Genomic DNA, 14180 nt, shown 5'->3' on the forward strand with positions numbered 1-14180 from the left:
ATTTGAATACCTTGTGCCTTTTCAGTGTTTTTTATACCTGCAATGTAATTCATTATTTATTGGTTTTTTTACTTATTTTTCAAGTTCCCTTAATTTTATTTGTTACATTTTTTTAATGCATATAATTCATAAAACATGATATAAAAAAAAATTCTAACATTTGGTCATTTGTTTATAACTAGATATAACATTCATAAAAAAAGAAAAATTTATATAAGTTCAAGATACAAAATCAATCACGTTGTTCTAAATTTCTTATGTACAAATTAATCAATTATTCAAACACATAATTGATTAATTAGGTTGTAAAACCTTTTTCTTTTTAAAAACAATTTTCTTAAATTGATTTTAGATATAAATTGTATGTTGAAACAAAATAGAATAATGAATACCTTGTGCCTTTTCAGTGTTTTTTATACCTGTAAAGTAATTCATTATTTATTGATGATTTTACTTATTTTTCAAGTTCCCTTAATTTTATTTGTTACATTTTTTGAATGCATATAATTCATAAAACATGATATAAAAAGAAAAAGAATTCTAACATTTGGACATTTGTTTATAACTAAATATAACATTCATAAAAACAAGAAACATTGTATATAAGTTGAAGATAAATAATCAATCATGTTGTTCTAAATTTCTTATGAACAATTTAATCAATTTTTCAAAGACATAATTGATTAATTAGGTTGTAAAACCTTTTTCTTTTTTAAAAACAATTTTCTGAAATTGGTTTTAAATATAAATTGTATGTTGAAACAAAATAGAACATACGAATACCTTGTGCCTTTTCAGTGTTTTTTATATCTGCAATGTAATTTATTTTTTATTGATGATTTTAATTATTTTTCAAGTTCCTTAATTTTTATTTGTTACATTTTTTTGAATGCATATAATTCATAAAACATGATATAAAAAGAAAAAAAAATCTAACATTTGGACCTTTGTTTATAACTAGATATAATATTCATAAAAACAAGAAATATTGTATATAAGTTCAAGATAAATGATCAATCATGTTGTTCTAAATTTCTTATGAACAATTTAATCAATTATTCAAACACATAATTGATTAATTAGGTTGTAAACCCTTTTTCTTTCTAAAAATAATTTTCTTAAATTGGTTTTAGATGTAAATTGTATGTTGAAACAAAATAGAATATATGAATATCTTGTGCCTTTTCAGTGTTTCTTATACCATGTAATTCATTATTTATTGATGTTTTTATTTATTTTTCAAGTTCCCTTATTTTTATTTGTTACACTTTTTGAATGCATATAATTCATGAAACATGATATAAAAAGAAAAAAAAATCTAAAATTTGGATATTTGTTTATAACTAGATATAACATTCATCAAAACAAGAAACATTTTATATAACTTCAAAATAAATAATCAATCACTTTGTTCTAAATTTCTTATGAAGAATTTAATCAATTATTCAGACACATAATTGATTGATAAGGTTGTAAAACCTTTTTCTTTTTAAAAGCATTTTTCTTAAATTGGTTTTAGATGTAAATTGTATGTTGAAACAAAATAGAATATATGAATACCTTGTGCCTTTTCGGTGTTTTTCATATCTGCAACGTACATTATTGATATTTTTACTTTTTTTTCAACTTTCTTTAATTTTATTTGTTATATTTTTTGAATGCATATAATTCCTAAAACATGATATAAAAATAAAAAATTCTAACATTTAGACAGTTGTTTATAACTACATATAACATTCATAAAAACAAGGAACAATTTATATAAATTCAAGATAAATAATCAATCATGTTGTTTCTAAATTTCTTATAAACAATTTAATCAATTATTCAAACACATAATTGATTAATTAGGTTGTAAAACCTTTTTCTTTTTAAAAATAATTTTTTTAAATTGGTTTTAGATGTAAATTGTATGCTGAAACAAAATTGAACATATGAATACCTTGTTTGAAGGATTCAAGCAACACTTAATGAAAGCTATGACTCAAAAAGACATATTCGGCATCTACATGATTCAAACATTTGTGTTTTGTGTGAATTCTTCCTTGAGTTTGTCATGAAGATGAAAACTTCTCTATGTTTAGGAGATTCTATTTTTCTTTTTCTATAAGTTCCTTCTACCTTTCCTAAATTCCTTTTGTTCTTTATAGTCTTTATTGATTGTTCATGTTCCTCTCTTCTTTTTCTTTTGCCGATTTTATTGAGTTATTTCAATTTTTCTTGTCTTAAATTATTGTTTATTGCAAACAAACCTTCACACTTATATAATCATCTTGAATTAAAATCATGTTTAGCAGAAATCTTCCTTAAGCCCAATGTTTTTCCCAAACCTTTAATTTGTTAACAAGTGTACTCTTGAATAGTGCTTGTTTTTTTTTTTCATTAGGAGACGTAGTTGAGGGTTAATCCCAATGTTTGAATCGCCACGTGTTCCTCTTGAGGTGGAAGAATCAAAATCCGCAAACTGGCACCCAGATATGGAAGCAGAGAAAAGCAAAAGCAAAAACCAAACCAAAAACAGATTCCCATTCCCGTTTTCAACTCCACCCTTCTGTCTATTGCCTCCGATAACTAACTCCCACTGTTCCACTAAAAATGTCCCGAAACGGCGACGTAGAGGAAGAGACCGTCGTCACTAGAACAAACAGACCAGACCCTTTCTTGGTAGCGTGCCGCTGCTTCAGCTTCCTCACCTCTCTCGCCGCCATTCTCTGCATCGCCGTCAATGTTCTCTCCGCCGTCCGTTCCTTCAAACACGCATCCGACGTAACACCTCTTCTCTCTCTCAATTTTCATTCTCCGCTTCTCACTTTCCGTTACCTTCTAACACCTGCGCGTTTCAGATTTTCGACGGCATATTCCGCTGTTACGCTGTTATCATAGCGGCTTTTGTGGTCCTCGCCGAGACCGAATGGAGTTTCATCCTCAAGTTCTCTAAGGTTCCGTTTGAGCATCATTCTTGCGGTTATTCGATTAGTTGTAAACACTGTTGTGTTGTTACGCGTTGCATGCTCTGTTGTGATCTAATTGAACGGTGTTTCTTTTAGGTTTTGGAATATTGGGCTGCCAGGGGTATGCTGCAGATCTTGTGCGTGTTCCTTTTGATTTACTCACATTTATTATGCCTGTTTCCTCTACTCTTTTATTTAACTTACCTGTGTTTATTAAGTCACGTGATCTCATACCATGTCATTAAATTTGTTAAACTTTTTTAATACGCCTCTGTTGACCATTTCCTTAATCTTTAGGTGCATTTGTTTGATATGTAATGAAGCAGTATGTGAGAAAAAACATAGATGGAAATAGGGAAGGTATATGAAAGTATGGAAGAAATAGAACAAAATTAAAGTGTTTGCTAAGAAATGAAGAAGAGTTAAACGAGTGAATAGACATAATTGATACATAAAGTGAAAATAATTGGTGAGTTCCATACTTTTTTTGTTTCAATTTTTACCGTCTCATTTTCTTTCTACTAAGCACTTTCACTTTTTAGTTTTTACTCTATTTATCTTTCACCAAAGAGAGGTAAATGATGTTTCGTCAAAGAATAGGAGTACACCTTGTTAGATACCTTTTATACTAAAAAACACGTGTTGAATTACTTTTATATTTTGGATTACTGAGTGCCTTTTTCTGTAATATTGTTTTTGTTTCTTGTCCTTGGTCAATGGTTAGCAAAGCCATTTTTATTAATAGATGTTTAGCTGTAAAGTATAAACTGCAATAATGGTATTTAATTGCATTTTGTTGGAGGAGTGGAACAGTATCCATTAGGGAATGTCAGTAGTCTGTTGTTAACTGGGAACTAGTATTTAGAATAGAGTAAACTGTTTTGAAAGTAGGTACTACTAGTATTTACCGTGATTTTTATTTTCTTCGTTGTGGCTTGGTTTCTGAATAGTGGTTTTATTTGTGCAGTGTTGCTGTCATGACAAGGGCTTTTCCTGACATTATTGGGGAGCGAAGGGACCTTTTTCTTCTTCAGAGCATAGCAAGTTATTTGCTACTTGGCTGTGGCGTTATTTATGTTGTTTCAGTAAGATCGTTGAAGAGAAACCATCTATTTAGTCATATAATTTGTTTATTACTTCAATTTAATGTTATGCATAAAAAAGTATGGTTATAGTTATTTAGTCATATAATTTGTTTATTACTCAATCATAAATGAAACTCAACCTAATCTAATTGAGTTGGATTGGGTCGAGTTGGGTCATCAAGTAACCCGACTCAATGAACACTCGAAGAGAGTGTGAAAGATCAAGACAACAAATTTTTATACCAGTTCTTTCTATACTAAGAATTACATCTAGTTGTTCAACCACATCAACTAAGCTCATACTATAATTTCAGACTTTTTACAAACACAACCAAATATTTACATTAATGTCCTAATCAACACAAAACAACCTAAAATACTTCTAGGTCTTCATGAATCTTAATCTTCATGAGAATGGTTGGATTCATGAAATATATGAACCATAACTTTAACATTTGTCAAAGCTAGTACACGATTATTTTTTTCACTTTTATGTATGTTAACTTAAAAATTTGTAATTCTTCAGTTGACTTGGAAAAGTATTGGGTAGTCTATACAGTTTTATCAGAGTGAAGTCATACGAGTTAAACATTTCATTTTCTTTCTGTTCTATTTTTTCCTAAATACTTTTTATTGTCAGATATCTTGAGCTTGCATGTAGTGTTCTGTTGCCAAGTAGACTAGGTATTTTATTTCAGTTCCTACTCTTTACTATGATTTTCCTCAATGAACCATAATAAATCTTTTCTCCTTGGAAATGGAAATTGATAGACAAAATTGGCATTCTTTTTTAGCTTTCATTAGGTTAATTTCTTCTCTCTTCAATGATGGCATGCTTTGCATAATTGGGAAACCTGCATACTATCTTACTGTAGAGATGTAAGATGGATGAATATTATCACAATCTGAATAAGCCGTTGGCATTTTCAAATTCCGTAAGACTATATGATTTGAAAATATTGTGTAAAGTACCGTACCTACTCAAAATTTCAGACATATAAATTCATGGGAGGTTTGCATGTTAGATCGTTATAGTCATACTGCAATAGGTATTTTTTCTTTTCATGTCCATGATCATTGGTGGAATTGATACAAAGATGAATGACTTTGGCTTGTTTTTCAATCTTACGTCTCAACAGAGGTTTTAGACTTATTTTGATCCATAATTTTTTATCGCCGTCTGATCTTATCAAAATTTATTTTTCATAAATCTTAATATCAATTTTTTTGTTTTATTTCTCTTCTCAATGAAGGGTGTCATGTGCATTGGTTTTCTTAAACGTGCCCGCCAGAACCAGGAGATTACAAGAGAGCAAGCAGCCAAGGATCTCGAGGTATGCTGCTATTTTCAGATGTTATGATTTAATCTGATTGATATATATTATGTGGTTACATAGTTACGATAACACACTCTGTCCGTCCTACAATGGTTGTCATTTTAGGCAGTTAAAGCAGTTTCAAATTGACTGATGTTTTCACCTTTTAATGAAACATTGATTTTTCCACCTTATACTTGTCCTCAAAGTAATTGTCTCTCTATCATCAAAGTTAAGTTATGCATCTATTAAGAGAGTGAGATTATTTCAAAAAAAAATTTAGAAAGTGTCATATTTATTGTTTTTCTTAATCTATATGAAAAAACCTTAAATAGTAGTCAATGAAGAGAGTGATGAAGTTCTGATTTTGACCTGATGCTTTATCTTGATGACATGCTTTTCATGACTGGGAAAACTGACATACTGACGTGCTATACAAATCTAAGATGGATTAAACATATCAAAATATGAATACGCTGTTGGCAGCTTCCGTTACCCTGAATAGTGACTATATGATTTGAAAATACTGTGTAAAGTTTAAATATTTTTCATATAGATTAAGAAAATACGTACTCAAAACTCTTCAAATATAATTCATGGGAAGGTTTCCATCTTTGCACATGTTAGATTATTGTAGTCAGATTGCAATAGTGCTTTCTCCTTTTCATGTCCATGATCATTAGTGGAGATTGGATACAATGATCAATAGCTTAGGCTTGTTTTCAGTCTTAGGTCTTAACTGAGAGGATTTAGACTTTTATTTCTGAGTAACTTCTTATCTCTATCTGATCTTATGAAAATTTATTTTTTTACCAAGAAAACCTGCTGTATTTACTTGTTTTTATAAATTCATTCAGGAATTGGAACGGCGCAGGGAAGAACTTGAACAACTACTCCTTTCCGAAAGAGTTTAATTTAAAGCATTTTAAAGTTGTGGTGAGCTGATATAAATGGGTAGTGATGATTAATCTACTGCAAACCAATGAATCTCTGTTTATCAGTATTGCTTACAAAATTGTTTGTTCATTCTTTGTAACCGAGTTATGTTCTTAGATATAGGCTTATTGAAGGTGGGCTGTTGGCCTATTCTTTGTAAATATATAAAGCAGTATTTAAAATTGTGTCTCAGTTTTTATAGAGACTTGAATCCAATTATAACTGACGATATATAATAAACTCTCCACTTTGTTAGAGCAGTTTCTGTTGTAATAGTTAAATTTTGATACTGTGATTGGTTGGAGGTATTTTAACTCATGCCGTATCAGAATCAGATATCATAATTTTGCATTGAACGTTGTCAGTGTCATTGTTGTCCTGGTTCTGTTTGGGGTCATGGACCATCCATTCACTAATTAAGTATGAAACTAATCTTAAGGTGCTCTTCCATACAATAATTTTCCTTCATATACATGAATATTAAAATTGAACTTATGAATGGAGAAAACTATTGAGAAAAACCCTTGATTTAGATTAAGAACACATGCTTGTATTTGTTTTAAGAAATTTTACCCATAGCTATTGGAAGAGAGGGAAAAGGGAAACAGAAAAAAAAAAAAAAGAAACCAATCTTTTATCTTCATGGAAATCATGGGAGATTTTCAACTCTCGTAGATAATCATCTTTACTTTGTGTTAAGATATCACCTGATTAGAGTTAGAGATATAAGCAATCATGCTTGGACACTTCTTTCTCAAAACTTCAACGAATCACTGAGCAGAAGAAACTTGTGTATAAATTAAAAGATAGAAATTATTTATTATCAAATTTTCTTGAATCTAATTTCTAATTCATGTATAAGATAATTTTGACTTTTGGGAAATAAACTATTTTTTTTACCATTTTAAGAATTCTTATAAAACAGTTTTCGGTAAATAGACTTAGTTTTATGTATCAAAGGCTTATTTTAGGACTAAGTAAGACATTTTTGCTTGCTCATAGAATTTTTTATTCAACTAGATATACAGTTACATACACTTACATTTCATATTAAAAATGCTCCAAGTATACTTTCAGTTTCCTATCGAGAATTGGGAGTAACAGAGGTAACATATTTGAAATCGTCAACCGATGTGTTTCTGAATAAATGCAGATAGAAATTTCATTAGGATATTCAATTTCAGCATCCTTGTTGAGAATATCTGCCTTTTAAGAGTATTACTTGGGCCTTTTCTGCTTGTTCTTCTTTGATGCATTCCCGTTTTGAGAAAATTTTGCGAGGCCGTTTCTAAATGCTTCAAGATTTACCCCATTTCTCACCAAAATACTTGTTACTCCAATTTTTGAGATCTGCGATTACCGCTACAAATCATGGTACATATATAGCAAATTGATAATCCTTGTTCCAACTAAAGAATAGTAAATTCACACAAAACACTGTATGATCCAACCGTCAAATAAAAGACCCAGTTGAAAATGTGAAAACAACTATTGGTAAGAAAATTTAACAAACTTCATTGAAATAAAAAAACTGGCAGACGCAATCTTTGTTACCTCTTGGATGTTACTATTATCATCGTCAAAGAATAGCATGGAGTTATAGGGGACCCCGGTCTTTGAATGAATTTTCTGAAAATGATCTGTTTTGTGTGTCCAGCTGTAAAATATTTCCTGAACAAAGAGAAAGAAGTAAATGTGGTCAAGACATGAATCTGGTTTACAAACATTTACCACACAAGAGAGGGAAGGCTTAAGGGGTATCCAAGGATTTCATCCGCAAAATTCAAAGCAAGAACATTGAATGGTTTTAAGAGAATCACAAGTTTTTGCTACTGCCCTGCAATATATTCTACATTTTTTCATGATTCGAATGATCAATTGGCTACCACAAGCCAGTTATTTCGGTGATAACATTTCTGAAATCATTAACTTCCAATGTATTCTTACAGAAAATCAGAATGAAAAGAAATTTTATCTTTTAATTCTACACGAGCTTTCTGTTTTCATTGAACTTAAGATATTTGCATTATCATTTGACAATCTCAGGATAATCTCTATGTTGTTTCTGTGATACTTTTGAGGAAACAGGAACAACCTAGTGTGATTTTGCTCAAGCTTTATTGTATGCTATGTGGTAGAATAAAATTCCTTCCAATGAGGCTCAATTTGAATAATTTCTCCAACAAACATGAAAAAAAGTAAAACAAAGTAATCCTCTCTTATAAATTGAAACTTATCTACTTGTGGAAGCTTTCTGGTTAAACTTTCCAACACCAACTAAACTACATAAACTAATTTTTGCTAACAAGAGAACCATGATTCAGCATACTTCCATAATTTATTTTATCCTTTCTTGTTGCCGTCTGAATTGTTTCAATAAAAACCGAAACAACAGCACCAGGAACATCACAATCACTTCAATTTCAGTCGTTGTAATGGCAGAACCGCGACATGAAACAAAGGCAAAGAAAAACAACAGACCTCGGCGACAAACATTGACCTGATGCCGAGCTTGTCAAGATACGTGGTTGCAATGTCAGGAGTTGGTGACTTGGAAGCAATTGCAGCATGAATGTTCTGGCTTTTGAGCGCATGCAAAATGCCTCTAGAATGAGGAAACAAATACGGCGTGTCGTGCTTCGAACGGCACTCACTGAAATTAAACAACGACATGGGTTTTTAGAAGGAGTGAAAAGTTTATGAAGCAAGTTAGTATGATAAAGACGCAGGAAGAAGATGAACCAGTAGAAAGGCCAAAGAGTGTAATCGAGATCGAAGACGACGAGCTTGGGAAGCAGTTGAAAAACTCCGATTATCTGCAATGCCTCTGCTTTCACCTTCTCCACCTCCTCCATGTTTCTGCTTCCTATTCTATGGATCATGCCTTCATGGCTCTTAAATATTCTTCCACTCAAACCACATTATCAACATTTTATTTATTTATGGAGTTGCTTTTTTTTTTTCCCTTATTTTTATTTTTTACATTTTCGTTTTTAGTGTAATTTCATCACTCAAAATGTCGTGAACTTTTTTCTATTATTTTGACTGGAATATGCTTTTGTTTTTAATACTTTTTATTTTTTTTCTTTTTGGATTACTTATTTATTTATTTTTACATTAATAAAATGTTCTATCGAAGCCCCTTAATTTTAATAACATGATAATGTGATATTTTCAAAAATTAATTAATTTCCTTTTAAGGTATAATAATATAATCCAGCTTAAATTAGAATTAAAGTAATTAGTTTTATAAATTACCGGGTTTCTGTATACGTTAATTCATATTTTTTATTATATTTAAATAATAACATTTTAAAATGTATATAACTATATATATTTTAAAATACTTTTGACATAAAATAAAATAAGAAAAGTAAATAAATTGTTAAGAAAAAAAAAGGTAAAATTTTTCTCTTAAGTCAATTAATTATTTTTAATCTCTGGTAGACACAATAATAACATGTAATAAACTAGTGATGCAATGTTGTTTTGTTTTTTCCTGAATTATAATGACACAATAATAACATGTAATAAACTAGTGATGTAATGCCTGGTTAGAGATGGCAAATAAATCCGTGCCCGTGGGTATCACCCGAACTCGTCCCTGTTTTGACGGGAAATCCCCGCTTTGACTGGGTATGGGTATGGGTATGGGTAATACCCGAAATTTTCAACTGGAGATGAGGATAAGGATGGGGATATATATATACCCGCCCAAATACCCGTCCCCGCTTAAATTACTAAACTATTTATAATTTATTAAATAATCTAAAAAATATATATAAATAAATAATATATTTACACATAAAATATAATATAATATAATATAATATAATATAGTATATATACATATAAATAAAATATACTTATATATATATATATATTTACACATATACATGTAATATAATATAATATAATATAATATAATATAATATACATATAATATATATACATAATAATATAATATAATATATATAATATATACGTATAAAACAAATTAATCATTTAACTAGTGAGATCTTTTATAAACAAATTTATAACATTACAAATTTATAAAAATTTAAAAGAAATATATATATATATATATATATATATATATATATATATAAGCATAAAATATCTACGCATATACATATAATATATATACATAATAATATAATATATATTATTATATTTATATTATTATATAATATAATATAATATATACTTAAAATAAATATATATCTATAAATATATATATATATATATATATATATATAAACATAAGATATCCACACATATAATATATATACATAGTAATAATAATATAATATATAATATAATATAATATATATAAATAATTATATATATATATATATATAAACATAAGATATCCACACATATAATATATATATACACATAGTAATATAATATATAATATAATATAATATAATATATATATATATATATATATATATATATATATATAACATATTTCTCATTCTCTTTGTTTTTTGTTATACACTTTGTTTACTCTCTCAATTGTCTGGTTTGTTTTTCAAGATTTAATTTTGAAGGTAATTTTTCTTCTTCTTATTACATAATTTTTACTCTTTGTACATGGTTATGTTCAAATAGGTGTTCCTCAATTTCATTCTATGAAATAATTTTTAGGTTACACATTTGATTATCTTTATTTATTTATTTATTTTCATGAAAATGTTTGACTCTTATTTTGTAGCTCTTCTTTTTGTTACTTTGGTTATACACTTTTTTACTCTCTTTTAATTGTTTGGCTTGTTCTTTAAGGTTTAAGCAGCCTTTTATCATAATCTTAATTATACATTTTTTTTTCCGTTATGTTATGTTCAAATGGATATTCTCAAATTTGGGTCACACATTTAATTATCTTTACTCCTTTATGATAATTTTATTTATTATTTATTTTTTGTTTCATGATAATGTTTAATTCTCAATTTTAAGTGCTCAATTGCATAAATCCTTAATTTAATTCAAGATCAAAAGATGAAGAATCTATGTTTAAATTTGAATTATTATTAATTTAATTTTGTTATTTGTGCTATTTCGTTTAAGTGGTATAATATAAATTTTTAATAGTATAAAAAATATTTGAAATATTTTTAAACTTGATTATTGGTTTTCCTTTTATATTTTGTTAAAAAAGAAATTAACCTTTTTACTTTGTTTGATTTTTTTTTGTTACGTATGTTAGTTTCTAGAGAAAATGAGCACAGGAGATCAAAATTTGCAGGTACCAAGTCCACCACAGTGTTCACAACAACCAACTCCCTTTCAAAGTTCCAATAATGACAGTCAATCTCCATTGAATCCATCTACGCAAACACCTTCAGAAGTTCATGATGAAATACATTCAACAACACAAGTAGAGCCTGAGAAAGGGAAATTGAAAAGTGTTGTGTGGGAACACTTTGAAAAGATAAAAGTTGATGGAAAATACAAAGCTAAATGTAACTATTGCAAGAAACTGCTTGGTGGAGAAACAAAGAATGGAACAAAGAACTTGCACCATCATACAAACATATGTATTCAAAAGAAGGCTTTAGCAAAAGGAAAAGGGGGACAAAAAACACTTTTTTCTAAGATTTCAAGTGGCAAAAAGGAATTGGCTTGTGGAGCTTATAATGAAGAAAATGCCAAGAGGGAACTTGCAACAATGATTATATTGCATGAATATCCATTGTCAATAGTGGACCATATTGGTTTTATTAGATTCGTGACAACAATTCAACCATTATTTCAACTTCCTTCACGAAATACGATAAAGAAAGAGATACTCGGCATCTATGAACATGAAAAACAAGTTGTTATGAAGTTGATAGATACAAATAAAGGAAGAATAGCAATTACATCGGATATGTGGACTGCAAGCAATCAAAAGAAAGGGTATATGTCTATCACAGCTCACTATATTGATGACAATTGGACATTGCAAAATATAATTTTAAGGTACACCTTTTTTAATTTATAAATTTTCCAGTAATTTTTTTTATGCACCTCTAGAAAGATTATATGTCTTACAAAATATTGCTTAATTTATAGGTTCATTTATGTTCCCGCACCTCACACAGCTGATCGACTTTGCAATGTATTAGTTGATTGTTTGTTCGATTGGAATATTGATACAAAATTGTCTACTATCACTTTAGACAACTGCAGCACAAATGATAGCATGATTGAAAAAATTAAGGATAAGTTGAAGTTGGACACACTCATTAAGAAAGGGTCTTTGCTTCATATGCGTTGTTCAGCACATATCCTTAATTTGATTGTGAAAGAAGGGTTAGCCGTCCTAAAAGAAGGGGTGGAAAAAATTCGAGAAAGTGTAGCATATTGGACAGCAACTCCTAAAAGAATGGAAAAATTTGAGGAAACAGCTAGACAATTGCGAATTTCTTTCACTAAAAAGTTAAGTTTGGATTGCCCAACTAGATGGAATTCTACTTACAAGATGCTTGATATTGCCATATGTTATAAGGATGTGTTTTTTAGGTTAAAGCAACGTGAAGCTCAATACACTTCTTTGCCAACTAATATGCAGTGGGAATTTGCAAAGGATGTTTGTCGAAGGCTAAAATTATTTAATGACATCACATAAATCATTTCTGGCTCCAAATACCCAACTGCCAACATCTTTTACCTAAAGATTTGTGAGATCAAGATTGCAATAAATGATTGGGTTAAATCTCCTGAGATAACCATTCAAAATATGGCAATACAAATGTTAAAGAAATTTGAAAGTTACTGGAGTGTTATTCATGATATATTGGCAATTGCTTCAGTTTTAGATCCAAGGTACAAGATGGACATGTTAGAATATTATTTTTATAAATTGTATGGTAATGATTTTGATCTGAAACTTAGTAGGATTCGTCAAATGTGCTATGATTTGGTTTTGGAATATCAATCAAAAAAGAATGAAACTTCTTCTTATAGAGCTACATCATTAGAGTTGGGAAAGGATGTTGATAATGATGCGAATGAATTTTTAGAGTTTATGGCAAAAAAGAAAAAATCTAGAACTACAGTTATGAAAACAGAGTTGGATTATTACTTGGAAGAAGATAATTTGCCGGTTACACAAGAATTTGATATCCTATCATGGTGGAAAACAAATGGGTTAAAGTTTCCAACCCTTCAAGCAATTGCAAGGGATGTTTTAGCTATTCCAATAACAACTGTAGCTTCTGAATCTGCTTTTAGTACTGGTGGTCAGATATTAACTTCTCACCGTAGTCGACTTCATCATATTACTATAGAGGCTTTGATGTGTACAAGAAGTTGGATATGGAACTCAAACCATCTAGGTAAGTTACTCAAATTTATTAATATTTTTTGTTAGTATTTTTTGTGAATTCTCATCTAATATTCTACATTTGGTGTTTGTAGGTGTTAAAAAATTAAAAGGAAAAGATGTTCTCATGAGTGAAAATGAATCTGATGAAGAAGGTACATTATATTCTAGTAATTAAAATTTTCAATTTCAATTATTATATCATATCTAATTTTTCATTTTTTTTCTATGTGTAGGTGGATCGAATGCAAATGAAACCACTGATCATTTGTAAAATTAATAAATATTTTGGTTATTATAAAATTTTAGTAATGTGTAATTTTTTAGCTTTTATATAATTATTTGAATTTTATTTAGTTGTTATTTGATACTTTAATTTGAGATTTATACTATTATAATATTTTTCTTAATATTTGACATCATGAAAATCAAAAAGAGTATGTTATTTTAATATTGAATATTTTGATAGTATCATGATTTCGTTGGTGTGATTTTTAAATTTTTTTATAAAAAATATTTAATTGATATATGGAACAATAAAAAAATGGGTATGGGTATGGGTATAAGAAAATACCCGTTA

At 28.9% G+C, this 14180-nt stretch overlaps 2 protein-coding genes across 2 annotated transcripts; one reads left to right on the top strand and one right to left on the bottom strand.

Annotated features, from left to right (window-relative positions):
* Window positions 1–2441: 2441 nt before the first annotated feature.
* On the top strand, window positions 2442–6548 carry LOC114176506. The gene is made up of 6 exons (XM_028061569.1): window positions 2442–2766; window positions 2844–2939; window positions 3048–3088; window positions 3919–4036; window positions 5290–5370; window positions 6210–6548. Exons 1-6 carry the CDS (start codon window positions 2596–2598, stop codon window positions 6264–6266), a joined length of 564 nt encoding a protein of 187 aa, XP_027917370.1. The 5' UTR covers window positions 2442–2595; the 3' UTR covers window positions 6267–6548.
* A 725-nt stretch (window positions 6549–7273) lies between these two features.
* LOC114179504 (magnesium-dependent phosphatase 1-like) lies at window positions 7274–9186 on the bottom strand. Its single transcript, XM_028065862.1, has 4 exons — window positions 9031–9186; window positions 8770–8941; window positions 7843–7959; window positions 7274–7638 (listed from the first exon to the last, which is right to left on the bottom strand). The coding sequence occupies exons 1-4, from the start codon at window positions 9168–9170 to the stop codon at window positions 7507–7509; spliced, it is 561 nt and encodes a 186-aa protein (XP_027921663.1). The 5' UTR covers window positions 9171–9186; the 3' UTR covers window positions 7274–7506.
* Between the last annotated feature and the right edge of the window lie 4994 nt (window positions 9187–14180).

This window comes from Vigna unguiculata, chromosome 3, assembly GCF_004118075.2.
Source record: "Vigna unguiculata cultivar IT97K-499-35 chromosome 3, ASM411807v1, whole genome shotgun sequence".
Taxonomy (NCBI): Eukaryota; Viridiplantae; Streptophyta; class Magnoliopsida; order Fabales; family Fabaceae; genus Vigna; species Vigna unguiculata.

Coding starts and splice junctions, on each gene's coding strand:
- LOC114179504 (XM_028065862.1), bottom strand. CDS start 9,170: ATGATCCATAGAATAGGAAGCAGAAACATGGAGGAGGTGGAGAAGGTG. Junction 7,960..8,769: donor GGTCAATGTTTGTCGCCGAG/GTCTGTTGTTTT, acceptor CTCTTTGTTCAG/GAAATATTTTACAGCTGGAC. Junction 7,639..7,842: donor ATAATAGTAACATCCAAGAG/GTAACAAAGATT, acceptor CGGTAATCGCAG/ATCTCAAAAATTGGAGTAAC.
- LOC114176506 (XM_028061569.1), top strand. CDS start 2,596: ATGTCCCGAAACGGCGACGTAGAGGAAGAGACCGTCGTCACTAGAACA. Junction 3,089..3,918: donor AGGGGTATGCTGCAGATCTT/GTGCGTGTTCCT, acceptor TTATTTGTGCAG/TGTTGCTGTCATGACAAGGG. Junction 5,371..6,209: donor AAGCAGCCAAGGATCTCGAG/GTATGCTGCTAT, acceptor AAATTCATTCAG/GAATTGGAACGGCGCAGGGA.